Consider the following 27,413-nt stretch of genomic DNA (forward strand, 5'->3'; position numbering starts at 1 on the left):
CAACCTTTGGGTAACATAGCCTATTTGCAAACCCTAGATCAAGCTTGGCCATAATATCATTTAGGATTTCCCCTTTAGAATGATGAGCGAAATGACTACTCTCCCCTTGTTCCCCCACCCCATATTCTGCAAAACCACATGTGTCACTAGTACATATATTTACATTAAAGTCACCAACCCAAATCCAGATTAATTCCTTCCCTTTCAAGGGTTTTACCTCCCTCATTTCTTTGTACACTTCCATTAGTACTTCCCTGAAGTGTGCATTTTCGATATTGTTATAGAAATTAATAACTATCAGCACACTCCTACCATTTAGATCAATCGTGACAAATTGAAAGTAAGGTGACGTGGATCTACCTATACTAGTACTGGTGTTTAAACGGTTGGACACGTAGACGCATAGACCCCCTTTATTCCTGCCATGGTTGGAAATTACTGCGGGAACATAAAAAGTTTTAAAACCCTCTATATGCACCTCCTTTAAAGCCCAGGTTTCCTGGACACAGAGTATGTCAATACTGGTTACAAACTCACCCCAAAGAGTTTCTGTCACTTTGTTGGCAATCCCACACACATTCCACGTTACTACATTTATTAGCCGTTCTTTTGTTCTAGTTATCAGGTTTGCCTCGCCCCCTGCATTCTTCCTAGCTTCCCTCTCTGTTGAGATTTCATTGCCCTTATCCTTTATACAATTTGCCTTTTTAATTTTATTCATCATCCCTATTTCAGTGTCTAGGGTCGTGTTTCTTTTTCTTCCTGGTCCTTTGTCAGATGTTGGACTCTTATGTGTAGTTTCCTTATCCCTCACCTTATTTTCTTTTGTTTTAATTTTGGATTTAATAAGTCAATCATTTGAATCTAGGCCCGAAAGTGGTTCAAAGAGATTATGAAGAGGAATATGCCAATAAGAATTTGGGTTTGTATGGTGATATTTATTACCTAAACCATACTCAAACTCATTGGAATGAAAAGGCAAGAAGGTGGATGGGAGGTCATGGTACCTGTAATGGTTATTACCTAGGCCATACTCAAACGTGTTGGGATATTGCGGCAAGGGGGTAGGTGGCAGATCGTAATACCTGTCCCTACTTAGGCTGTGTCCAAGTCTATTGGGGTGATGTGGCAAAAAGCCAGGTGGCGGCTCATTGTACCTGTGCCTATCTAAGCTGGGTTGTTGTCTATAGTTAGCTGGTGCACGGGAGTTATGGTGACTCCTTTTTGGAGGTTGGGTACGGGGCTTCATCATACCTTGAGGATAGAAATAACTCAAATTTCGGGTGGCTACAGAGCCATCCTGCCTTCCCGAAAACCAATCAGAGATATGGTTAACTACCCTGTGATCCCTGAAATTTATGATGATTACATCACCTTCAATTTCTTTTGGTCTCACGCCCACCCAGTCACAGCGTCTAACAGATATAATCTCCCCATTTAAATGTGGTGGGAGTGGTCTATTAGCCTTCAGCCAGTGATTTACTTTGTTTTTTAGGGATGTGTCAGGCTCTATGCTACCCTCTGTTAACTTGGGGACCCCAGTCAATATAATGACATAGTTTAGTGACTCGGGGGGTAGATCTACATTTTTAAGATGTTTTGTTTTGTATCGAGTTTGAGGTGGATTAGTTGTTCCCCTTGTCTCTACCACTGCGGGGGCCTTTTTTGTCATAGTCATAGCTTTTCCCGCCTGGGGTGCCAGAGTTCCCGTCGGTGTCACCCTTTTATCATTATGAGTTAAGGTTGTTAGTGGCTGAGCCTTGGTGTGAGTCACTGTGTTCTGTGTTAAATGCGTGTCTGCTTGACCATTTTCTCCCCCTTTGCTCTGTCCCATGGCACCGGTTGTTTGGATCTCCAATATACGATCCACGGTTTTACCCAACATTTTTACCCTCTCCAAGATAGGGAGCATAAAGGATCTAAGAAGATATTCAATGTCCTCTATAAGCCCTCCGTGTGTCTTGCTAAATAAAGGCGCACTCTCCCCTGTTTGTGTCTTACTTGGTACTTCTTTCACAGTGGCCTTGAGAGTTTTATTAGAGTTCTTTGGGGGCAGTGGCGCTTTTATGGATTCAGGCCTTTTTCTGTTCCCAGTCTTTCGCGCCTTTTTCCTTGGCGGGGAATGACAAACTTCGCCACTTTTCTTACTCTGTATGGTTCCAGCAGCAGGTTTATCTATGTGTTTATTCCCTTGTTTCCCATCTTCAAAAGGGGATGTGGCTACGGGCAAAGTGTGACATGCCGCATCTGCATCCAGGTCTATTAATGAAAGCGATACAATAACCTCGGCTGAAGTCCGTGAGTTTTGGGTGATAATAATTGGGCTAACGTGCTCCTTTTGTGTTATTGCAGGTGGACCCTCTTTAAAAATTAGAGGGATGTCATTTGTATTGAATAGGTCTGAATCTGTCTCACCCACTATAGAGTTATTTGGCGTTGAAGTAACCTCAGTTACGGCGGATTGTAAGGGTGTCTGTTTAAGTAGTTCGATAGAAAGGCGTCGCTCAGCTCTCCGCTCAGCCAACTCTAACTCTCTATCTATATCCCTTTTTGTCCGTGCAAAAAACTTATCAAGAGGGCCCAATATACTCATTCCTAGAGTAGCAGGTAGCGATGAGTTCAATAAATTGCCAGCCATTATACCACTCCTATTTGAGTGTTTTGATGTAAGGTGACTTCTAATACCCCTGTCCACCAGGTTAGTCCAGTGTGCAGCCCGTGTGGCTTAACAGTCAATACTCGAATACCGGGGTAGTGAATAAATACCTGTAGACGAATTTCAGGTCCCACGTAAGAGGAGGGGCCCTGCCCTGCCTCTTCCTGCCCCGGACTGCCACAGACGGCCCGCCCTTTGCCCGGGCTTCGCCCGGCGTCCCGCGAGGGAGGGTGGGCGCGCCTCTTATGCGCCTCCTGTCGCTCCTCCAAGGTGTTGCTGGCGCAGGGGTTCTTGGGGATTGTAGTTTGCCGGCCCCCGCACTCCGCTCGGCGGCAGTCTCCTCAGCCAGCGGGAGTCGTGCAGCGGGAGGCGGGGGTAGTCCTGTGGCGCAATACGGGCAAAACAGCTTGCAGGGTCAGCTTCTCACAAATAAAGATTTCCCCCGCTCTGCAGGGTGGGCGCGCCTCTTATGCGCCTCCTGTCGCTCCTCCAAGGTGTTACTGGCGCAGGGGTTCTTGGGGATTGTAGTTTGCCGGCCCCCGCACTCCGCTCGGCGGCAGTCTCCTCAGCCAGCGGGAGTCGTGCAGCGGGAGGCGGGGGTAGTCCTGTGGCGCAATACGGGCAAAACAGCTTGCAGGGTCAGCTTCTCACAAATAAAGATTTCCCCCGCTCTGCAGGGTGGGCGCGCCTCTTATGCGCCTCCTGTCGCTCCTCCAAGCTGTTGCTGGCGCAGGGGTTCTTGGGGATTGTAGTTTGCCGGCCCCCGCACTCCGCTCGGCGGCAGTCTCCTCAGCCAGCGGGAGTCGTGCAGCGGGAGGCGGGGGTAGTCCTGTGGCGCAATACGGGCAAAACAGCTTGCAGGGTCAGCTTCTCACAAATAAAGATTTCCCCCGCTCTGCAGGGTGGGCGCGCCTCTTATGCGCCTCCTGTCGCTCCTCCAAGGTGTTGCTGGCGCAGGGGTTCTTGGGGATTGTAGTTTGCCGGCCCCCGCACTCCGCTCGGCGGCAGTCTCCTCAGCCAGCGGGAGTCGTGCAGCGGGAGGCGGGGGTAGTCCTGTGGCGCAATACGGGCAAAACAGCTTGCAGGGTCAGCTTCTCACAAATAAAGACATACCCACACCTGACACACCTGACAATCCACACTACCTACATCTCACCCAAGCCCCGTCCCCCTAGCGCAACTGGAAGACCCCCAAAACAATTTCTCCATGTGCGCCAAAACGCCCACTGGATAACATTGCAAATCGCAACTCCGCACACACATTTCTATTTTCAACACTTCCACTGCTCTGATACTCTTCAAACTTGTCTAGACACTAGTTCCAGCGATTACCAATAATGCCACCAAAAATCCACAAAATACATCCACTGGAACAAGTATGACTTTTGGCCTGAAAACACGCCCCCCGCAAACACCAAAAAGGGCCATAAAACAGGCAAATCTCGACCTAAAAACTAAAAAATCCCTCAAAACCTTCCCTACACCAATATGCACGAAACAGAACAGGGCCCTGAGCCCTAGAGTCAGGAAATACTACTTCATCGCCCCCAAAGCACTAAAAAACAGGAAAAAAGACACATTAAACCCCCTAAAAATCCTAAAAAACAGTCACAATCACAGAAACCTAGCCCTGAGCCCTAAACCCCTGCAGCCTAGCCCTGAACCCTAGCACACAGCCCGGGACCAGAGCCCTAAACGCGAAAACGGAGACATAAACAACGTACCGGAGCCCACTCTAAAAACACGCTCAAAACACACCTTACCTTCCTGCGATTTTCTTCTAACCACTTTCAACCCAAAGTAAAACTTCCCAACCCTCACCCGATCTCGCATAATCAATTAAGAAATAGCTAAAACACACTACAATCGCGCCCTGAAAAAGCGCAAAATCAGACTTTAACCGGCTTAAGACCACAAAACAAGTGGAAACGCACTAAGAAACTAGACCCACAAGACACCTTCCCCTGCATCAAATTTCTTCAAACCACTTTTAATCAAAACTAGACATTCACAATTATGATCCTAGCCCTGTCACTCCACACACAAGTAGCTGGAACACACTACATTCAAGCCGTCAACATTGACAACAATGAAAACATGCCTACGCCTCAAATCCCGTCAAAATGCACTTCCACACTAGGGCCAAAACACCACTTCCAGCCACCCTTTCTTTTAAAAACAATTACTACCAACAAACAACATCCCAAACTATCAGCCCAGCTCGCATACTCCGCTAAGAACTAGCTGCAACACACACCAATCGTGTCCCGAAAACACGCAAACATTGGAAACAGACAAGGCCTCAAATTGGGTCTCGCAAAATATCAAAAATATACAAACCTCCATCAATTTTCTTCAAACTACTTTTCAGCAAAAATAAACACTCCCAACTCTCAGCCTATCTCGCCAAATCAGCTAAGAAGTAGCTGGAACACACTGCTATAGCTCCCTCACAACACGCAAAAATCCAAACCCGAACATTTTACTAAATTCGACATTGGCCAAACACACCCTTCCGTGCCAGTTAAAAATCACAAAAATTAGGCACACCTGCCAAAACACTGTCCATACCACTCATCCAAGCCCCGTCCTCCTAGCGCAAATAGAACACCCCCAAAACAATTTCTCCATGCGCCCAAAACGCACATTGCATAAAATTGCAAATCGCGCCTTCGACAAGAAATGCTTTTTGAGCACTTGCAATGCTTGAATCATCTTCCAAATTACAAGGACACTAGTTAGAGCAATTACCAACAATCTCAACAATTATCAACAAAATCCATCCACTAGAAAAGGTAGGAATTTTGACACAAACACACGCCCCCCAATAAACATCAAAAACGTCCCAAAATTCGGCCAAATCTGGACCAAAAAACGCCAAAATCCATGAAAACCTTGCCAACCTCAATATGCACAAACCTGAGTCGGGCACTGAGCCCTAGAATCCGGGAACCCTACTTAATAGGACCCAAAGCCCTAAAATATGCATTTTCACCCACTTAAACAGCCCTAAAAACGAGCCACAAACGAAAACAGCCCTCAACTTCCCTCAACTTAACAACTTAACATAATTAAAAAGAAGGATTAAAAGAATATGTGACAAATAACTTGCTTTAAACCATGCAAATGACATGTTTTCAAAATTAATTTATAAGAATGGCTGGCGTAAATCCACTTGTAGAAACTAATGGCGGGCGTGGGTAAACACAGCGACCGTCTACCAGAAACTACAACGTACTACGAACAACTCCTCCCACGTCACTTACTTTGCCAAAATTTAGATAATTAAAATGGTCGAATTAAAGAATATATGAAAAATTTACTTCTTGAAAATTATGCAAATAAAATGTTATCAAAATTATTTCCATCTAATTTTAAAAATATTGCTCGCGATAACAACTTTTGCAAAGAAATGGCGGCTGTGTGTAAGCACATCGACCATCTACCAGAAGCTGCAACGAACAATGAAGAACTAAAAAATTGCTCGCATTAAACACTTTTGCAAAGAAATGGTGGCTGTGTGTAAGCACAGCGACCGTCTCCCAGAAGCTAAAACGAACAATGAACAACTCCTACCCCGTGACGTAGGGGGAGGCAAAGCGCGAACGAACAATGAACAACTCCTCCCCCGTGACGTAGGGGGAGGCAAAGCGCAATGGGGGAGCGACGGCGAATAGCTGAGTTCTGAGAATCGCTGCACCCCCGTGACGTAGAGGGTGCAGCGCCACATGGGGATACAATGCTTCTCGGAACACCGGCGCTCATTCAGTTTCCAGAGCAACACAGCAGGCAGCTGAGCCTGCCTGGGCAGAGTGCAGATACTTTGTAGCGCTCACAGCCACTCCACAGAAGGCGGGGAGCAGTTAACTATTTAGGAACTCGGGCTCAGGCAGCACAGCACGTCTCGAGCAGCAGTCAGAGCCCGGGCACAGGCGCCGCTGGTGGCGCGCCTGGCACTGGTAGCAAAATGCGTGACAATGCATTTCAGTGTGGTGATGGGGATAACCGCACTGAAATGCGTGTCGCACTTGTTGCGTGACGCTTGGCAGGACTGCATAATATGTAATGAAGAATGGTGAGTGGAGAGGGTGGAGTGCGACATTGAAAAGAAGGCTGGCTTTCTGGTTGAACGTGCATCTTAAACTCTTGACAATAAACAAGTACGTTCACATGATAATAACGTGTACTGTACTTAACACTACTTCTTTTCAGTGAGCAGGAACTCGAGTGTTTTGCAAAATATGCAGAGCTCCTTAACCACAGCCTTCAAAAAGACCATTAAACCGATAACCCTAGTCTCACGCTCACAGTGGCAGCAAGCTAAGAAAGCTGTCCTCATTTTAGCCAATCGGAGAGTACAACCCAAGCTGGTGCCTGTTCTCATCGCAACCAATTGGATCCGGTATAACGTACACGACCAATCAGAATCCCGTCCATGTGTACAAATGAAAGCGAAAATAAAAATGTCTTTCGGCACTTGTATTTGGGGAGTTATACAGGGTAGTACAAGCGAGAGACTGTTCTAAATAGCGATTTGTGTAACGCAAGGCATAGCGATTTGTGTAACGAAAGTCACGTACGTTTTTTTCAGTTAAAAGAGAAGAATCCTGTTCTAAAACGGCTGCTGTAAAAAGCGATGTATTCTTTCTATCTCTATATTTCTTCTGGTCTCTATGGTGATCAGCCGGAAGTTAATCACTTGTGCCGGAAGTGTTTTTTCGGGACTGTGTGAATATGGAGTTGAAGTGCGGGTACTCGGAAAGGATGGAGTTGGGCGGATGCTGTCAGGTGGATGCGAGAAGCACCTACGTGCTAAGCAACCTGGCTGAGGTAGTGGAGCGAGTGCTGGGCTTCCTTCCTACTAAGGCTCTGCTAAGGACGGCCTGGTAAGCAGTGGAAGATAAAACTGGGATGGAAAATCTGAATTTTTGTCCCCCCGCATACAGCACGAATATCGTTCGTCACTTTATTAGGTGGCTCATTATTTGCTCGGTATGAGCATTTGAGCACTCGTAACTCGCCCTTCTTACTGGCTGCGATAGCTGTATCCATTTTTACAGTATGTCGCAACACTCCCATCACTTGAGCTCTGATACTTCTAAGTTCCTTGTGTGAATATCTCACACATTTATTTCAAGCTACCTGTGGTTCTCATCGGTATCATTTCAACACATTTCTGGTAATTAGTGAATGCACTATGTGCAATTAATTCTTACGACATCATACATGACCATCGCTCATCAGTAAGTAGTATTTATAACAGGTCCTTGTGAAATTGATGTTGTTACCGTTTTAAAAGAAATGTGCCCCAAGCGAAGAAATACTCAGGATTCAGGACAACAGACATTGCGTGTCCCTAGCAAGCGGCTCATACATTTTAAAAAGTCAATTGACAGTACTTGCCTATGCCTGATTAAAATTCAGGCTTTATTCAGTTTGTTAGTTAAGCTGTTGACGACGTTTAGACCATTCCCAAGCTACCAGGATCACATCAGGATATTAGTAGTGTAGGAGTATGATTTAATAGCGCAGCCAGAATGGGTCTAGTGTGGTCAGGTGGGCCGAACGTTGATTATCATAACAATTATCCTAGACGGACATTGTCATGCTGGTCCAACTACCAATGCTGAGATATTGAAGGTTCTACACAAAGTGGCGCAGGTGAAAAGGGATAATTATACCTAAGGGTTTGAAGCCATGATGGCTAACACATCAGTAGTGTCCCTTCACAGGGTCGAATCCCCAAGAGAATATTAAGCCTGTTACTTAATAGTAGGAATTTTATTTTGTGCTGAGTGGACAGCATAGTCCCTAATGATTTTGCCCCTTTCAAAGGCAAATCGTGGTGTCTTCAAAGAAGCAGTAGTATTTTGCAAAATGTGCCAGTGTCTTTTTAAAGAGGTAGTAATCTTATTAGTATGAAGACAAAAGGTGGTTATCCAGACCAGTTTGTAACTTGATTCTTTAGTCTTAGTTTGTAAGAGTTCTTCCCTTGGCTTGTACCAAGCTCTTTTTAGGGCGGTATTAACTATTTTACATCGGTAGCTTCTGTCTGGTAATTTGCTTTGCAGCAGACGTCCTTCCTTAAAATGCTAAATGTTGTATGTGCAAGTCCGTCGCAGTCTGAAGAACTGACCATATGGCAGTTAGTATTTCAGAGCGCGGGATTTTGAATTTTAAGTTATATTGTGTGTGTGTGTGTGTGTGTGATTTAGATAGTTCACAAAGTCAGTGAGTCTGGATCTCGAGTCACCCCAGATAACAACAATGTAAACTATGTAACGTTTCCAACATTTGATAGAGGATCTGTATGGGTTATTGTCTTTCAGTGCATATTGCTGTTCAAAGGAATCAACATGTATATTAGCAACTTTTAAGGCAAAAACAGCTCCCATCGATGTCCCACTGCATTGTTGATAGTAATGATTGCTGTCTTTAAAATAGTTGGTAGTCAGTGCAATGGTCAGCAGGTCAGTGATGAATTCAGTGGGTACCTGTACCTGTTTAGGGTGGGTATTGAGTACTTGTTCTGTTATTGTAATTCTGAGGTATAATAGTGTTTAGTGAGACCGTGTTCAGAATGACTAGTATCTTACCAGATTACTTGTGTAACGTGCTGTCGCGGACACACGTTTGTAGTTTTGGAAAAAAATCTTTGTTAAAGAAAGTAACATATTTTCCCAAATGTTCCTGAATGGTGCCACCTCTTGATAGAATAGGTCTTCCATGTGGACGATCCACACTCTTCTGCACTTTGGGTTGTGTATAGAGAACAGGTTTTCTAGGGCACTTTTTGTTCAAAATTCAATTTCTTAGAGCTGAGGAAACCTACCACCTTGCCCCATGTAGTCACGTCTAGTATCCTGGCTTTTATGACTCTAATAATGGACTGTGTGTGTGCCTAATAAAGTGCTCATTACTCACCAATTGCCTCATTACATCCGCATGATACCTGTTCCATTGTTTTTAGGGCTCGGCCTCCGCCCACCGAAGGGGGTGGAGCTTCGAGCTCCTAATGCTAAAGAAGAAAGAAAGGATCTCTAGGGCTGTGAAGAGACACATTCCTTAGTGTATTCTGTCATCTGCCTAGTGATTCGTCTTCCCTGTGCTGTGTATGTAGTAGCCTTGAAGTGATAGGCTGTAAGTAATTTACGCGTGCCCGATGTGGCATTTTGTGTGCGAGAACGAGCATGGCAGAGTGATTAATCTTAATTACGAGCTGTCAGAGTGCCCGTGTAATGCAAGCCAGATGGTGCGAGCGCGTACACCATTGCATGCAACAGAACAGTGACACGGTAAGCTCGCAGATGTCCTCCCTCTCTCCTCAGCGCCCCTCCCACCCCCTCTGAGTCGGGAAGCATGGCCTGTGTGTACTGGGTGTACGCAGGGGCGACGAGGGACCCCCCCCCCACTTCCTCCTTTTCAAATTCCTTTCGAGCTGAGCGGAGCCTGCGACTGCGGACTGCGAGCCTGAGCTGCTCCTCCCGGCCCCAGCCCCTCCTCTCCTGTGAACTCTGGAGTCTGCAGATTGCACCGGCGGCCGTCCCCAGCAACTTTAAAGGTGAGTGTTGTGTCCTCATGAAACGTAACTGGTGCTCTGTAAAGCGCTCTGATACCCGATTCGGGTCAAGTTAGCGCTATTTAAAACTCGGCAAAAAAAAAACGGACCTCAGTGATTTCTTGTAGAGAAGCGAAGACTTCACACGAAAACCTACAAGCCACTGCAGAACTCCAGTCCTGGTGGAGAAACTCTGCACCCACCTCCCCACAACAGACACACCCGGTCTTCCTTCAGCCCCAGTCTATGTATTAGGGAGTCCAATATACACTGAGTGTGGCCGTAGTGGATTAGACGCCACTGACTGCTTGGGCGGGAGCTCATCCGTTTGTGGACAGCAATGGGCCAATATTTCATCTGTCAAGGGACCTAAACCTGCCCCCACGCTGATGCTGCGGAGTTACCTCTAAATGCATGTTGGGTTTTGCCGCCTTGTATAATAGGGTAATACAGTTTCTGTAGAATGCGTTGTTTACAGCAATTTTTAAAGGTTCCTGTGAGGTTCGGTGTCAGTTGTGTGCTCGCCGTGTGGAGCGAGTGAAGTGAGCACGCCCAACTCCTATATTTCGAGGGGCCGAATGAAATCCATTGCAGCGCTATCTCTACCTCTATTATTCCCCGAACTCGTGCCAACCGAGAGTGTCGTACCTCTTGGGGTTCCATTACAGCGCAGCAAGAATCTACTAAATGCAGTATTCTCTAATGACTCGAGGCGTGCATTCCTCCCCGGGGCCAAGGTAATTAATTTTATAGAACCTTGTTACGCTGTAACGCTTTAATAACATGCCGGTAGTTTCATGCATTTGGGGCGCCCTGGGCAAATGTATTTATGGGGTCCTTGTGCGGAAAGTTGGAGTTCTGATAGTTTCGGCTCGTTCGTGACCTCTTTGACTAGGTCACTGACAGTGCAAGAAAATCCCCCTCTAAGTCCTACATGTGATTATATCTCCTATTCAGGGATAGTTAAGTGTATGAGCAACGATCGTTCCTTTATTGCACGCATCACCAGTTCTCCCTAAGCTGCTGAACCCGAGGCAGTCAGGTTAGCAGGATTGGGGGGCCCTGCTAAACTGATATCGTGACTCTCACTTTAAAAGCAGATCGCTTCAGGCAGTGCATAAGCCAACTGAGCTGCCTTATCAGAAAGGAGCCAAAGACTGAGAACAGGCCCCTGTATTGATAACTGTACCCCAGAGCTTGGATGCCATTCTCCACGCAGACCACTTCCTCCAGCCTACTGACCACCACCTGCACAGGGCACTAGGGATTACTGTCCATGCCACGCGCGGCGCGCCTCGAGGCACTCTCAGCTGCCCATGAACGCTAGTTTAGAAGAGTCATCAGCCCGAGTGTGCCGGAGCATGAGGGGGGTGCAGTAGGCTGCATAGTGAGCCACAGGTCCTGGACACAGAGCCTTTAAGCGCAGAAGGTCAAGGTTCTCAGCAAACGAGTACCCCAAAGACTGGCCCAGGGACAGTGCCTCGAGGTGCAAAATGTCTAGGAGGGAAGGGCAGGAGTAGTTTGTAGCGCCTAATACCAGTATTTGCCCAGTATTTGCAGGAGCGGGAGAGACACAGAGAGATGGGATAGAGAGAAATACAGAGAGTCTAGAATAGATAGAGAACCTGAATGTGCCTCAGAAAAGTAAGGGAAGTGAAAGTGGTTGTGAATAAGGTGAAAGCCCTAAAGCGCTATGATGTGACTGACATAATAATGTGACTTCAAGCGGCCCATGTGTATGTTTGGCTCTTGCAGACATGTTTTTTTTTCTCACTTTGGTTCCGCTCTCTCGGTCTAGTTTCGTTTTTGCTGCACATTTCGAACGTTTGTATGTTTAAATTAGTATTTGGGATTTTTACGTTTTTCCATCACCAATTGGAAAGAAGATTTATCAAGTTCTTTGCAGAAACAGAAGTGTGAAATCGAGCCGGAGGGAAGTGGGCAGGCCCACCCAGTTGGAAAATATTTCTTGACAACAGGAATTTTTATTTGCATTTATATTCTAATGAGAAACAGATTTTTACCTTGTAATGTGACAGAGGTAGCTGCACTTTTCTGAGAGGAATAGAATTCGGGCCTTGTTCACATTGAAAACTGAATAAATCCCTTCTGCCTGGAACAAAGTAAACGTTTCAGAGCGATATTTGTCTTTTATTAATAAGCGCTGGTGGCCAGATAGTTATCCAGGCCCTGTGTGTTTCATCATTTGTGCTTCATTCACAGATTAATGATCGGAGTGGGCATTTCAGCTGCATTTGAATACCATTTGATTATGTACATATAATGTGCATTTAGGCGACTTTTAACAAATCTCTGTTGGTAGGTTCATTTGCTAATTGTGTCGCTTGTGTGCCTTTTGGTTTGTATGTCTTGCACTTATTTTGTGCTCTTTGGAGTTTATTTAATTTACTTGTATATCTGTTAACTAGTTTCTGTCTCCTCTTTGGTATTATGTAGTACGTTTGAGTTTTTGGTGCATGGGTGTTGTCATTTGGGTAGATGTGTACAGTTTCGTTTGTACGTATAGCATTTATTGTGTTTGCTGCTTATCTTTATATTACAGACAGTACATGTGTGTATGTTTGTGCCAGTTGTCCTTTATACCATTTAATATGTATGTGACATTTAGCGTGTTGGAGTGTGTGACGATTTCTTTATTGGGCCTGCCGTTAGTTTTTAATTTTATGTCCACGCTCTGCTTGCTGCTGAGTGTGTGTGTGTGTGTGTGGTATTTCGAGTAGAGTAGTGAGTAGTGAGTAGTGAGTAGTGAGTGCAGAGTAGTGAGTAGTGAGTGCAGAGTAGTGAGTAGTGAGTGCAGAGTAGTGAGTAGTGAGTAGTGAGTAGTGAGTAGTGAGTAGTGAGTAGTGAGTAGTGAGTAGTGAGTAGTGAGTAGTGAGTAGTGAGTAGTGAGTAGAGTAGTGAGTAGAGTAGTGAGTAGAGTAGTGAGTAGTGAGTAGAGTAGTGAGTAGAGTAGTGAGTAGTGAGTAGAGTAGTGAGTAGAGTAGTGACTAGTGAGTAGAGTAGTGAGTAGAGTAGTGAGTAGAGAGTGCAGAGTAGTGAGTAGTGAGTGCAGAGTAGTGAGTGCAGAGTAGTGAATAGTGAGTAGAGTAGTGAGTGCAGAGTAGTGAGTAGTGAGTGCAGAGTAGTGAGTAGTGAGTGCAGAGTAGTGAGTAGTGAGTGCAGAGTAGTGAGTGCAGAGTAGTGAGTAGTGAGTAGTGAGTGCAGAGTAGTGAGTAGTGAGTGCAGAGTAGTGAGTAGTGAGTGCAGAGTAGTGAGTAGTGAGTGCAGAGTAGTGAGTAGTGAGTGCAGAGTAGTGAGTAGTGAGTGCAGAGTAGTGAGTGCAGAGTAGTGAGTAGTGAGTGCAGAGTAGTGAGTAGTGAGTGCAGAGTAGTGAGTGCAGAGTAGTGAGTAGTGAGTGCAGAGTAGTGAGTAGTGAGTGCAGAGTAGTGAGTGCAGAGTAGTGAGTAGTGAGTGCAAAGTAGTGAGTAGTGAGTGCAGAGTAGTGAGTGCAGAGTAGTGAGTAGTGAGTGCAGAGTAGTGAGTAGTGAGTGCAGAGTAGTGAGTAGTGAGTGCAGAGTAGTGAGTGCAGAGTAGTGAGTAGTGAGTGCAGAGTAGTGAGTAGTGAGTGCAGAGTAGTGAGTGCAGAGTAGTGAGTAGTGAGTGCAGAGTAGTGAGTAGTGAGTGCAGAGTAGTGAGTGCAGAGTAGTGAGTAGTGAGTGCAAAGTAGTGAGTAGTGAGTGCAGAGTAGTGAGTGCAGAGTAGTGAGTAGTGAGTGCAGAGTAGTGAGTAGTGAGTGCAGAGTAGTGAGTAGAGTAGTGAGTAGTGAGTAGAGTAGTGAGTAGAGTAGTGAGTAGAGTAGTGAGTAGAGTAGTGAGTGCAGAGCAGTGAGTAGTGAGTGCAGAGCAGTGAGTAGTGAGTGCAGAGTAGTGAGTAGTGAGTGCAGAGTAGTGAGTGCAGAGTAGTGAATAGTGAGTAGAGTAGTGAGTAGTGAGTGCAGAGTAGTGAGTGCAGAGTAGTGAATAGTGAGTAGAGTAGTGAGTAGTGAGTGCAGAGTAGTGAGTGCAGAGTAGTGAGTATTGAGTAGAGTAGTGAGTATTGAGTAGAGTAGTGAGTATTGAGTAGAGTAGTGAGTATTGAGTAGAGTAGTGAGTATTGAGTAGAGTAGTGAGTTGAGTAGTGAGTTGAGTAGTGAGTTGAGTAGTGAGTTGAGTAGTGAGTTGAGTAGTGAGTTGAGTAGTGAGTAGAGTAGTGAGTAGAGTAGTGAGTAGAGTAGTGAGTAGAGTAGTGAGTAGAGTAGTGAGTAGAGTAGTGAGTAGAGTAGAGTAGTGAGTAGAGTAGTGAGTGCAGAGTAGTGAGTAGTGAGTAGAGTAGTGAGTAGAGTAGTGAGTAGAGTAGTGAGTAGAGTAGTGAGTAGAGTAGTGAGTGCAGAGCAGTGAGTAGTGAGTGCAGAGCAGTGAGTAGTGAGTGCAGAGTAGTGAGTAGTGAGTGCAGAGTAGTGAGTGCAGAGTAGTGAATAGTGAGTAGAGTAGTGAGTAGTGAGTGCAGAGTAGTGAGTGCAGAGTAGTGAATAGTGAGTAGAGTAGTGAGTAGTGAGTGCAGAGTAGTGAGTAGTGAGTGCAGAGTAGTGAGTAGTGAGTAGAGAGTAGTGAGTAGTGAGTAGAGAGTAGTGAGTAGTGAGTGCAGAGTAGTGAGTAGTGAGTGCAGAGTAGTGAGTAGTGAGTGTAGTGAGTAGAGTAGTGAGTAGTGAGTAGAGTAGTGAATAGTGAGTAGAGTAGTGAGTAGTGAGTAGAGTAGTGAATAGTGAGTAGAGTAGTGAATAGTGAGTAGTGAATAGTGAGTAGTGAATAGTGAGTAGAGTAGTGAGTAGAGTAGTGAGTAGAGTAGTGAGTAGAGTAGTGAGTAGAGTAGTGAGTAGAGTAGTGAGTGCAGAGTAGAGTAGTGAGTAGGACATCACAGGCAGCAGCTGTGCAAGCTTCTTACACTCACAAGGAGACCACAGGCAGCTGAGGTGCAATCTTCTCACACTCACAAGAACGACATCACAGGCAGCAGCAGTGCAAGCTTCTTACACTCACAAGAAGGACATCACAGGCAGCACCAGTGCAAAGTTCTTACACTCACAAGGAGACATGCCAGCAGAGGTGCAAGCTTCTCACACTCAGAAGAAGGACATCACAGGCAGTAACGGTGCAATATTCTCACACTCACAAGGAGATCACTGGCAGTACACATGAACACACTCCACAACACATAGCAACAATACATTGGCATTTATAATGCCATTAGCTCAAAGTCAAATAAATCCGAGCCCGATTGCATTTCTAATGCTTGTTTTAAATAGTGTGTAAATGTTGTGTGAAAATTATTTTTCATAATTAGTCTCTTTGATGATGCATAGAATTGTGACCAAAGTGCTTATGATGTTGCACCTGGAATGAGTTTCCTCAATCACTTGGAAGTCTGTAAAATGTTATGAATGGTTATGCCACATTTTGGTGTAATATGCCTTCATTTTTATTGGATGTAGTTTCTGGTGTTTTATCCAACACACTGCATTTTTTTAAAAACAACTCTTTTTATTGGTTACATCAATACAAAATCGCTTCACATAGTCAAGATCCCACATCTTGACAGTCGATTTACAATATATCTTCGGTTTCGATGCACTACATATAGTTGCCATGTGCCCATTCCTTTTATTACACCTTCTCTCCCCCTCCGACCCGCCTCCCACGGAAAGGACCTGTGTTATTGGGGTGCATATTTGTCCCCAATGTGTATTCTAACCATTCCAGATTTTGTTCCCATTTTTTAGGGCTGCCTCTGTTCTCATAGTTAGGTCTCGCCTGTCGATGCGCATGCGCATCGAGCAAGCGAGACTATAGGGGCTCATCGACTCTTTATCTAACTTGCAAGGAATCGTGGCGATTCCTTGCAGTGCCCGTGACTTTTAAGCTCAATGCGCATGTGCATTGAGCTTAAAAGCGCGTGCACAGCCGCCCGCATTCCTCCGACACCTTTGAAGTGAAGCTTAGCTTCACTTCAAAGGCCCGGCTTCTTCACACCCACATGCCGCTCTGCCCCGCTCCGCCCCCTCCCCTGAGTCATCCTGCCTGCCCCTTCCCGCCGTGTCGCATTTCTCCTCCCCCCTCCCCTCTCTTCCCTCCGTCTTGTTTATTTTACCCGCTCTGGCCCCTCGCATTTCTCCTCCCCCCTCCCCTCTCTTCCCTCCGTCTTGTTTCGCATGTACCCCCTCCTTTATCCCAATCCCTCTCAGCAGTTTCCCTTTTAGCAGCTCTCGTCTTTACTCGCACCCGCCTCCCACACCGCGGACGCTTCCATCTCGCGTGCACCTACTCCCTTCTTCCATTTCCTTTTAGCAGTTTTATTTCCACCAGCTCCCCTGTCTTTACTTGCACCCGCCTCCCACACAGCGGACGCTACCATCTCGCATGCACCTACTCCCTTCTTCCATTTCATTTTAGCAGTTTTATTTCCACCAGCTGCCCTGTCTTTACTTGCACCCGCCTCCCACACAGCGGACGCTTCCACCCGCCCACTGCCCCTGCGTCCATCCAGACAGAGGCCATTTACACCCGCTGCCACCGTTTTAGCACTGTCAAAGTTTAAATATTTTAAAGTCTTAAAATTATAAAGTCTTAAAATAAACATTTATTTAAAGACGCATTTTAGACGAGAGCGTGTGAGTGTATATGGGCGTGAGCATGCCTCAGTGCCTTTAGTTGCACCCACCTCCCACACATCTGACGCTTCCACCCGCCCACTGCCCCGTTTACTTTGTGTACTCCCCCACAGAGGACATGCCCACCCACTGCCACCGTCTTAGCAATGTAAAAGTTTGCATTTATTAAAGGGCTAAAATAAATTTTTAATTAAAGTCGCATGACAGACAAGAGAGTGTTTGTATATATGTGCGGGAGCATGTGTCCATGCCTTTATTTGAACCCGCCTCCCACACAGCGTACGCTTCACATGCCCACTAACCACGTTTAGTATGTGTACTCCCACACAGAGGGCATTCCCACATGCTGCCACCGTATTAGCACTTTAAAATGTTGCATTTTTTGAAGGATTAAAATAAATGTTTCATTAAAGTCGCTTCACAGACAAGAGCGTGTGCGTGTATATGTGCGGGAGCATGCCTCCATGCATGTGTGTTTGAGTGTGAATATGTGTAGGTATGTAGGAGTGCCTGCATATGTGTGCTTGTTTATGTGTGTGTAAATTGCTAATGCCCTATATGTTTGTGCATGCTTTTTTTGTGTGTATATTTATGTGCGTGTGTAAGTTTGTATGTGCTGGTCGCTGCATGCATGTGTAGTTGCATACATCAGTGTATACGGCTGCAAGTGGATGGGTTTCCAAAGGTGTGCCTGGTCTGTGTTTGCATGTTTTTTTTTCATCTGTGCTTGCGCGTTTGTATGTCTCTGTGCATCGGTGAATTTAGAAGTTTTATTTAATTGCAATTAAGTCTCTGGGGTGGATGACATTTTTTTTTTTTTTACTAAAACCGAGAGGTGTGACAATAACTAACGGCGCATAATGAAGAACCCAATGCAGGGAAATCTCTACAAGCTTTAAAAGTTTACACTAAATTAATACATCTAATTATTTTGCTACGTATTTTGAGACAAATATAACATCTATCCCTTCTTACATGCAAACCACCAACATTTCACTTGGTAGCGAAACAAACGTACCGAAACAAACGTAAATGTAGTATACTGTAGTATACTTGTAAAGCGCACAGCTGCCCCAGCAACGGGGCGTCCCGGCGCTGTATAACTCTGGGGAACCCGTCCTGGCTTTCCCTGTGGGATGGTCCCTTGCTGGGAGTCCCCAAGGTGGAGCCAGGCATCCCTGGAATTGGTGGGGCCGTTGTGGAGATTAGGCAAGCTAATGCCCAGAGTTGCCGAGTGGAACCCCTGATTAGAGTAAGCACCGAAGCGAGAATTATCGAGTCCGCTGACCAAGGTCCACGACCCTGCCGCGTCGGGAATTGAACCCTGGTCCCAGGCTGACTTCTGCTCTCAGGCCTGCCGCCTCTAACCAGTGAGCCACACTACTCCACGTACAAGATTGAAGGGATTCAACCTATAACCTGTAAAGATCGCTTTTCAGGATACAGCCTGGAATTATTTCGCACTACTCCTTTACATTTGTGTACAAGTACACAAGGGAAGCACAGTTCATTTTCATACATGCCCAATTATATTACATGTGGTTTGAAAACTCAACAGGGCTTAGTATGCTTGTTCCACAATATATAGAGCGCGTGCATTAAGGAATTCTGTTTGCGAGGTGCAAGGTAATTTTCAAAAAACAAGCGCTTTTATTACATTAAGTATTTACTGAAGGGAAAAACATTTGCGTGGTTGTGCATTTTGTTACAGAAATACCGGTTCTACACTCTGTTGGTACACATCTGTGTCGTTTTTTTTCATTTTCTCTGCTACAATTATTAATTAGCAAGTGTTACTTTGGAACCGACAACTGGCGCCACTGGGGACAAGGCAGACAGAGCCATTCTTATGGGGGTACCCCCTCCCTTCTCCCTTAGCAGCATGTGCATCCGCCTTCTCCAGCTCTTCTGCTTGAAACAGACAACAGGCGCCAGTGGGCAACAACATAGACAGAGGCATCCTGCTTGACGATGGGTTTGTCAATTACGTGTTAACACTAAACCGACCCGAGGAGCCAGGAGAGCACAAGCTCTCTCTCTACACATCGCTCTCTCTAACTCTCTCTCCACACACCTCTCTCTCTCTCTTTCTCTACACACCTCTCTCTCTCTATATGCATCTCTCTCTCTCTATATGCATATCTTTCTCTCTCTACACACCTCGCGTACTCTTACTATCTCTCTCTCTCTACACACCTCTCTCGCACTCTCTCTCTCTACACAACTTTTATTTAAGTATTATTATTATTATTTTAAAAAAAGCCATTGTTATTTGTAATATCAATATATCCAAGTCTCACATAAATACAACACATATTGCATTACAAATACTATAGGTGTCACATTTGCTATTGGCATTGTGAATGACAAAGCTATTAATTTTGCTATTATTTTTATAATTGTATGGCTAGTGTTGACTAGACTTTGAAGCGCTAGAAGGCCTGCTTTGCACTACTTGGGAACCCAAGGCTCGAGTAACCAGACTTTTGTTGTTTTTCTTCCCGGGGATTGGGTTGCAGCGTGTGAGGTGGGACGCCAAAGAATGAGGAGCTTTCTCGTGTTCAACCACTCCGCTCTGCGAGTTTTAACTGCATCAGTGACTGGAGAAGCCTCGCCCGCGGTCTGAGTCAAAATAAACATCGCCCTTTCACTTTCCTATATTATATTTTGTTAAAAAAGCGTCCATACACGGTTTGCAAACTTCTCACAATTTCCGGTCTCCTTCCCATGCCCCAAATAAAACACAGGGAAACTGTGCTGTTCGTCATTGCAGAACGTTTTATCAACAATAAGTTTTTATATGTATCCAACCAGAGACATTTTGGTATGTTGCATCTTTGACCAAGTCCATATGGAGCAATCGTCCTGGCAAGACTGACATCCCAGAGACCAGGGACCCAGGTCAGCTGTGAAACAGCATCCCCCACTCTGCCTCATTCCGCCTCACTCCACCTCACTGTTCCTTACGGTGCCTCATTCCACCTTATTGTGCCCCAGGCTCTGTACATGGGCTCAGCTGTGTAACAGCATTACCCATTCTGCCGCAGTGCCACATCATTATTTGCAACATAATTACACTGCACTCCATGCAACTTACACTCCAAATACCACTCAGTGCCACATAATTACAAGCCACATAATTACACTGCGCTCAATGCAACATAAATACACTCCACATAATACCACTCAGTACCACATAATTACACGCCACATACTTACTCTACTCAATGCAACATAAATACACTTCATATAATACCACTGAGTGCCACATAACTACACCATATAATTACACTCTCCTCAATGCAACATACACTCCACACAATACCACTCAGTGCCACATCATTATTTACAACATAATTACACTGCACTCAATGCAACATACACTCCAAATACCACTCAGTGCTGATCTGCTGCTCTCTTCCATCCCACCTCCTCTTTAACTCCCTGTTCTCTTCTCCTGTGCTGATCTGCTGCTCTCTTTCACCCTGCATCCTTCTTTAACTCCCTGTTCTTTTCTCCCGTGCTGATCTGCTGATCTGCTGCTCTCTTTTACCCCGCCCCTTTTTCAAATCCCTGTTCTCTTCTCCTGTGGTGATCTGCTGTTATCTTCCACCCGCCTCCTTCTTTAACTCCCTGTTCTATTCTCCTGTGCTGATCTGCTGCTCTCTTCCACCCCACCGCCTTCTTTAACTCCCTTTTCTCTTCTCCTGTGCTGATCTGCTGCTCTCTTCCACCTGCCTCCTTCTTTAACTCCCAGTTCTCTTCTCCTGGGCCGATCTGCTGTTCTCTTCCACCCGCATCCTTATTTAACTCCCTGTTCTCTTGTCCTGTGCTGATCTGCTGCTCTCTTCCACCCTGCATCCATCTTTAACTCCCTGTTCTTTTCTCCCGGGGCTGATCTGCTGCTCTCTTCCACCCCGCCCCCTTCTCCAACTCCCTGTTCTTTTCTTCTGTGCAGATCTGCTGCTCTCTTCCACATGTATCCTTCTCCTACCGCACACACACATACATACAACCACGCACACACACACATACAACCACGCACACACACACATAACCACACAAACACACACAACCACACCACGCACACAACCACACAAAAAAAACAACCACACAAAAAACCAACCACACACACAACCGCACACCGCGCACACACAACCGCACACAACCACACACACACACACACACACACACACACACACCACACACCACACACCACACACCACACACATCAATCTGTCGCCCTCACTCTATCTATCTATATGTCGCACTCACTCTATCGATCGCACTCACTCTATCTATTGCCCACACTCTATCGCCCTCACTCTGTATCTATTTATCAATATATCGATCTATTTGCCTCACTCTATCTATCGCCCTCACTCTAGTTATCTATCTCTCTCTCTATATCTATCTATATATTTCTATCTATCTATCTATCTATCTCTATCTCTCTATCTATCACCCTCACTCTATCTATTTATCTATCTATCTATTGCCCTCACTCTATCTATCGCACCACCACAGCATCACTCAGGGAAATGCAATAGGTCTCGCAGCATTAGAGTTTGTGCTTTTAGAATTGTTTATGGGTTTTTTTTTAAAATCTTTAGCATTTTTGTTTCCTGTAGGCAATGCTAAAGAATTACAAAGAAAAAAAAGCCATAAACAAATCTAAAAGCTCTAACTCAAATGCTCCGAGACCTATTGCACTGTGTGAGGGTGAGGGGTTGAGGGTGAATGCAATAGGTCTCGCATTAGGAAAGTTTGACCTATTGGTATTGTAAATGACACATTTTGTATTTATGTGGCATTGCCTACAGGAAACAAAAATGCTAAAGATTTAAAAAAAAAACCCATAAACAATTCTAAAAGCACAAACTCTAATGCTGCGAGACCTATTGCATTTCCAATGCTTGTTTTTTTCTGCTAGCATCGACCAATCTAAATCTTTTTCCCATTCCACCACTGTTGGAGGATATTCTGCGTCCCATTTCCCGGCTATATTTAGTTTAGCTATAGTGTAACCTAGTGTTGCCCATATTTGTTCTTTCCTTCATAGGTCTGTTTGCCCCCATATGTTTAGGAGACATAGTTTGGGTGTGTGCTGAAGTTTTTTCCCTGTGACTGTTTGTATTTGTGTTGTCGCCTCCCCCACTGTAATTCTGGATGGATGGGCATTCCCATACTATATGGAAGAAGGTGCCCTGCTGTTTACAGTGTCTGACACCTGGACTCATCCTTCCTTTTTAGGTTTTGCCTAGCGAAAGCTGCGCTCTGCGCAGCTTTTCGCGCAGGCGAAATCCTGTTGAGAACTGTAGGGTGCTTTGGGTCGGCCCTCGTCATTGATTGGCTGGCTCCGTAAACGGAGCCTTGCCATTGGACGAGGGGCCTGTCCGTCAATGCCGGACCAGACACGGGGGCGTTCCTGACATTCTTTGCCTTTTGCCGACGTCACGCGACGCCGGGAACGCCCCCGAGTCTGGTCCGGCATTGCCGGCACCTCCCTTGCTCTACTGTCATCACCACAACACTGCGCCCATTTTATCCCAAGCTAAACACTCGGAGAGGCGCAGTGACCGGGTCTTTGAAGGCCGCTCTCCCAATGAAAACAAGTTTTCTCTCCGAGTCAGCACGAGCAGGAAGACGAGCAGCGCGCCTCCCAGCTGGCCTCTCGCATCAGCATCCAGAGCTGCCCTGCGCGGTGTGTAGCTTCAGTGGAGCTTCAGAGTGCAGAGTGGAGCTTCAGAGTGCAGAGTGGAGCTTCAGAGTGCAGAGTGGAGCTTCAGAGTGCAGAGTGGAGCTTCAGAGTGCAGAGTGGAGCTTCAGAGTGGAGCTTCAGAGTGGAGCTTCAGAGTGGAGCTTCAGAGTGGAGCTTCAGAGTGGAGCTTCAGAGTGCAGAGTGGAGCTTCAGAGTGGAGCTTCAGAGTGCAGAGTGGAGCTTCAGAGTGGAGCTTCAGAGTGCAGAGTGGAGCTTCAGAGTGGAGCTTCAGAGTGGAGCTTCAGAGTGGAGCTTCAGAGTGGAGCTTCAGAGTGGAGCTTCAGAGTGGAGCTTCAGAGTGGAGCTTCAGAGTGGAGCTTCAGAGTGCAGAGTGGAGCTTCAGAGTGGAGCTTCAGAGTGCAGAGTGGAGCTTCAGAGTGCAGATTCAGAGTGGAGCTTCAGAGTGCAGAGTGGAGCTTCAGAGTGCAGATTCAGAGTGGAGCTGCAGAGTGGAGCTTCAGAGTGCAGATTCAGAGTGGAGCTTCAGAGTGCAGAGTGGAGCTTCAGAGTGCAGCTTCAGAGTGGAGCTTCAGAGTGCAGAGTGGAGCTTCAGAGTGCAGATTCAGAGTGGAGCTTCAGAGTGCAGAGTGGAGCTTCAGAGTGGAGCTTCAGAGTGCAGAGTGGAGCTTCAGAGTGGAGCTTCAGAGTGCAGAGTGGAGCTTCAGAGTGCAGAGTGGAGCTTCAGAGTGGAGCTTCAGAGTGCAGAGTGGAGCTTCAGAGTGGAGCTTCAGAGTGCAGAGTGGAGCTTCAGAGTGGAGCTTCAGAGTGGAGCTTCAGAGTGGAGCTTCAGAGTGGAGCTTCAGAGTGGAGCTTCAGAGTGGAGCTTCAGAGTGGAGCTTCAGAGTGCAGAGTGGAGCTTCAGAGTGCAGATTCAGAGTGGAGCTTCAGAGTGCAGAGTGGAGCTTCAGAGTGGAGCTTCAGAGTGCAGAGTGGAGCTTCAGAGTGCAGAGTGGAGCTTCAGAGTGGAGCTTCAGAGTGCAGAGTGGAGCTTCAGAGTGGAGCTTCAGAGTGCAGAGTGGAGCTTCAGAGTGGAGCTTCAGAGTGCAGAGTGGAGCTTCAGAGTGGAGCTTCAGAGTGCAGAGTGGAGCTTCAGAGTGGAGCTTCAGAGTGCAGAGTGGAGCTTCAGAGTGCAGATTCAGAGTGGAGCTTCAGAGTGCAGAGTGGAGCTTCAGAGTGGAGCTTCAGAGTGGAGCTTCAGAGTGGAGCTTCAGAGTGGAGCTTCAGAGTGGAGCTTCAGAGTGGAGCTTCAGAGTGGAGCTTCAGAGTGGAGCTTCAGAGTGGAGCTTCAGAGTGGAGCTTCAGAGTGGAGCTTCAGAGTGGAGCTTCAGAGTGCAGAGTGGAGCTTCAGAGTGCAGATTCAGAGTGGAGCTTCAGAGTGCAGAGTGGAGCTTCAGAGTGGAGCTTCAGAGTGCAGAGTGGAGCTTCAGAGTGGAGCTTCAGAGTGCAGAGTGGAGCTTCAGAGTGGAGCTTCAGAGTGGAGCTTCAGAGTGGAGCTTCAGAGTGGAGCTTCAGAGTGGAGCTTCAGAGTGGAGCTTCAGAGTGCAGAGTGGAGCTTCAGAGTGGAGCTTCAGAGTGCAGAGTGGAGCTTCAGAGTGGAGCTTCAGAGTGCAGAGTGGAGCTTCAGAGTGGAGCTTCAGAGTGGAGCTTCAGAGTGGAGCTTCAGAGTGCAGAGTGGAGCTTCAGAGTGGAGCTTCAGAGTGCAGAGTGGAGCTTCAGAGTGGAGCTTCAGAGTGGAGCTTCAGAGTGGAGCTTCAGAGTGCAGAGTGGAGCTTCAGAGTGGAGCTTCAGAGTGCAGAGTGGAGCTTCAGAGTGCAGATTCAGAGTGGAGCTTCAGAGTGCAGAGTGGAGCTTCAGAGTGCAGATTCAGAGTGGAGCTTCAGAGTGCAGAGTGGAGCTTCAGAGTGCAGATTCAGAGTGGAGCTTCAGAGTGCAGAGTGGAGCTTCAGAGTGCAGCTTCAGAGTGGAGCTTCAGAGTGCAGAGTGGAGCTTCAGAGTGCAGATTCAGAGTGGAGCTTCAGAGTGCAGAGTGGAGCTTCAGAGTGGAGCTTCAGAGTGCAGAGTGGAGCTTCAGAGTGGAGCTTCAGAGTGCAGAGTGGAGCTTCAGAGTGCAGAGTGGAGCTTCAGAGTGGAGCTTCAGAGTGCAGAGTGGAGCTTCAGAGTGGAGCTTCAGAGTGCAGAGTGGAGCTTCAGAGTGGAGCTTCAGAGTGGAGCTTCAGAGTGGAGCTTCAGAGTGGAGCTTCAGAGTGCAGAGTGGAGCTTCAGAGTGCAGATTCAGAGTGGAGCTTCAGAGTGCAGAGTGGAGCTTCAGAGTGGAGCTTCAGAGTGCAGAGTGGAGCTTCAGAGTGCAGAGTGGAGCTTCAGAGTGGAGCTTCAGAGTGCAGAGTGGAGCTTCAGAGTGGAGCTTCAGAGTGCAGAGTGGAGCTTCAGAGTGGAGCTTCAGAGTGGAGCTTCAGAGTGCAGAGTGGAGCTTCAGAGTGGAGCTTCAGAGTGGAGCTTCAGAGTGCAGAGTGGAGCTTCAGAGTGCAGATTCAGAGTGGAGCTTCAGAGTGCAGAGTGGAGCTTCAGAGTGGAGCTTCAGAGTGGAGCTTCAGAGTGGAGCTTCAGAGTGGAGCTTCAGAGTGGAGCTTCAGAGTGGAGCTTCAGAGTGGAGCTTCAGAGTGGAGCTTCAGAGTGGAGCTTCAGAGTGGAGCTTCAGAGTGGAGCTTCAGAGTGGAGCTTCAGAGTGGAGCTTCAGAGTGCAGAGTGGAGCTTCAGAGTGCAGATTCAGAGTGGAGCTTCAGAGTGCAGAGTGGAGCTTCAGAGTGGAGCTTCAGAGTGCAGAGTGGAGCTTCAGAGTGGAGCTTCAGAGTGCAGAGTGGAGCTTCAGAGTGGAGCTTCAGAGTGGAGCTTCAGAGTGGAGCTTCAGAGTGGAGCTTCAGAGTGGAGCTTCAGAGTGGAGCTTCAGAGTGGAGCTTCAGAGTGGAGCTTCAGAGTGCAGAGTGGAGCTTCAGAGTGGAGCTTCAGAGTGCAGAGTGGAGCTTCAGAGTGGAGCTTCAGAGTGCAGAGTGGAGCTTCAGAGTGGAGCTTCAGAGTGGAGCTTCAGAGTGGAGCTTCAGAGTGCAGAGTGGAGCTTCAGAGTGGAGCTTCAGAGTGGAGCTTCAGAGTGGAGCTTCAGAGTGGAGCTTCAGAGTGGAGCTTCAGAGTGGAGCTTCAGAGTGGAGCTTCAGAGTGGAGCTTCAGAGTGGAGCTTCAGAGTGCAGAGTGGAGCTTCAGAGTGGAGCTTCAGAGTGCAGAGTGGAGCTTCAGAGTGCAGATTCAGAGTGGAGCTTCAGAGTGCAGAGTGGAGCTTCAGAGTGCAGATTCAGAGTGGAGCTTCAGAGTGCAGAGTGGAGCTTCAGAGTGCAGAGTGGAGCTTCAGAGTGCAGATTCAGAGTGGAGCTTCAGAGTGCAGAGTGGAGCTTCAGAGTGCAGCTTCAGAGTGGAGCTTCAGAGTGCAGAGTGGAGCTTCAGAGTGCAGATTCAGAGTGGAGCTTCAGAGTGCAGAGTGGAGCTTCAGAGTGCAGATTCAGAGTGGAGCTTCAGAGTGCAGAGTGGAGCTTCAGAGTGGAGCTTCAGAGTGCAGAGTGGAGCTTCAGAGTGGAGCTTCAGAGTGCAGAGTGGAGCTTCAGAGTGCAGAGTGGAGCTTCAGAGTGGAGCTTCAGAGTGCAGAGTGGAGCTTCAGAGTGGAGCTTCAGAGTGCAGAGTGGAGCTTCAGAGTGGAGCTTCAGAGTGCAGAGTGGAGCTTCAGAGTGCAGATTCAGAGTGGAGCTTCAGAGTGCAGAGTGGAGCTTCAGAGTGGAGCTTCAGAGTGCAGAGTGGAGCTTCAGAGTGCAGAGTGGAGCTTCAGAGTGGAGCTTCAGAGTGCAGAGTGGAGCTTCAGAGTGGAGCTTCAGAGTGCAGAGTGGAGCTTCAGAGTGGAGCTTCAGAGTGCAGAGAGCTTCAGAGTGGAGCTTCAGAGTGGAGCTTCAGAGTGGAGCTTCAGAGTGCAGAGTGGAGCTTCAGAGTGCAGATTCAGAGTGGAGCTTCAGAGTGCAGAGTGGAGCTTCAGAGTGGAGCTTCAGAGTGGAGCTTCAGAGTGGAGCTTCAGAGTGGAGCTTCAGAGTGGAGCTTCAGAGTGGAGCTTCAGAGTGGAGCTTCAGAGTGGAGCTTCAGAGTGCAGAGTGGAGCTTCAGAGTGCAGATTCAGAGTGGAGCTTCAGAGTGCAGATTCAGAGTGGAGCTTCAGAGTGCAGAGTGAGCTTCAGAGTGGAGCTTCAGAGTGCAGAGTGGAGCTTCAGAGTGGAGCTTCAGAGTGCAGAGCTTCAGAGTGGAGCTTCAGAGTGGAGCTTCAGAGTGGAGCTTCAGAGTGGAGCTTCAGAGTGGAGCTTCAGAGTGGAGCTTCAGAGTGGAGCTTCAGAGTGGAGCTTCAGAGTGGAGCTTCAGAGTGGAGCTTCAGAGTGGAGCTTCAGAGTGGAGCATCAGAGTGGAGCATCAGAGTGGAGCTTCAGAGTGGAGCTTCAGAGTGGAGCTTCAGAGTGGAGCTTCAGAGTGGAGCTTCAGAGTGGAGCTTCAGAGTGGAGCTTCAGAGTGGAGCTTCAGAGTGGAGCTTCAGAGTGGAGCTTCAGAGTGGAGCTTCAGAGTGGAGCTTCAGAGTGGAGCTTCAGAGTGGAGCTTCAGAGTGGAGCTTCAGAGTGGAGCTTCAGAGTGCAGAGGTGGAGCTTCAGTAGTTGAGCTTCAGA

General features: G+C 47.1%; 1 protein-coding gene across 1 annotated transcript in view; it reads left to right on the forward strand.

Annotated features, from left to right (window-relative positions):
- The first annotated feature begins 7,121 nt into the window (after positions 1-7,121).
- The window catches only part of FBXO22 (F-box protein 22), a 242,467-nt gene continuing 222,175 nt past the window's right edge, over positions 7,122-27,413 (forward strand). The window contains exon 1 of the mRNA XM_078685154.1: positions 7,122-7,542. Coding sequence (XP_078541280.1) covers positions 7,391-7,542 — 152 coding nt within the window. The 5' untranslated portion in view covers positions 7,122-7,390. The remainder of the gene's footprint in view (positions 7,543-27,413) is intronic.

The sequence above is a fragment of the Lissotriton helveticus genome, chromosome 3_2 (assembly GCF_964261635.1).
Source record: "Lissotriton helveticus chromosome 3_2, aLisHel1.1, whole genome shotgun sequence".
Lineage (NCBI taxonomy): Eukaryota > Metazoa > Chordata > Amphibia > Caudata > Salamandridae > Lissotriton > Lissotriton helveticus.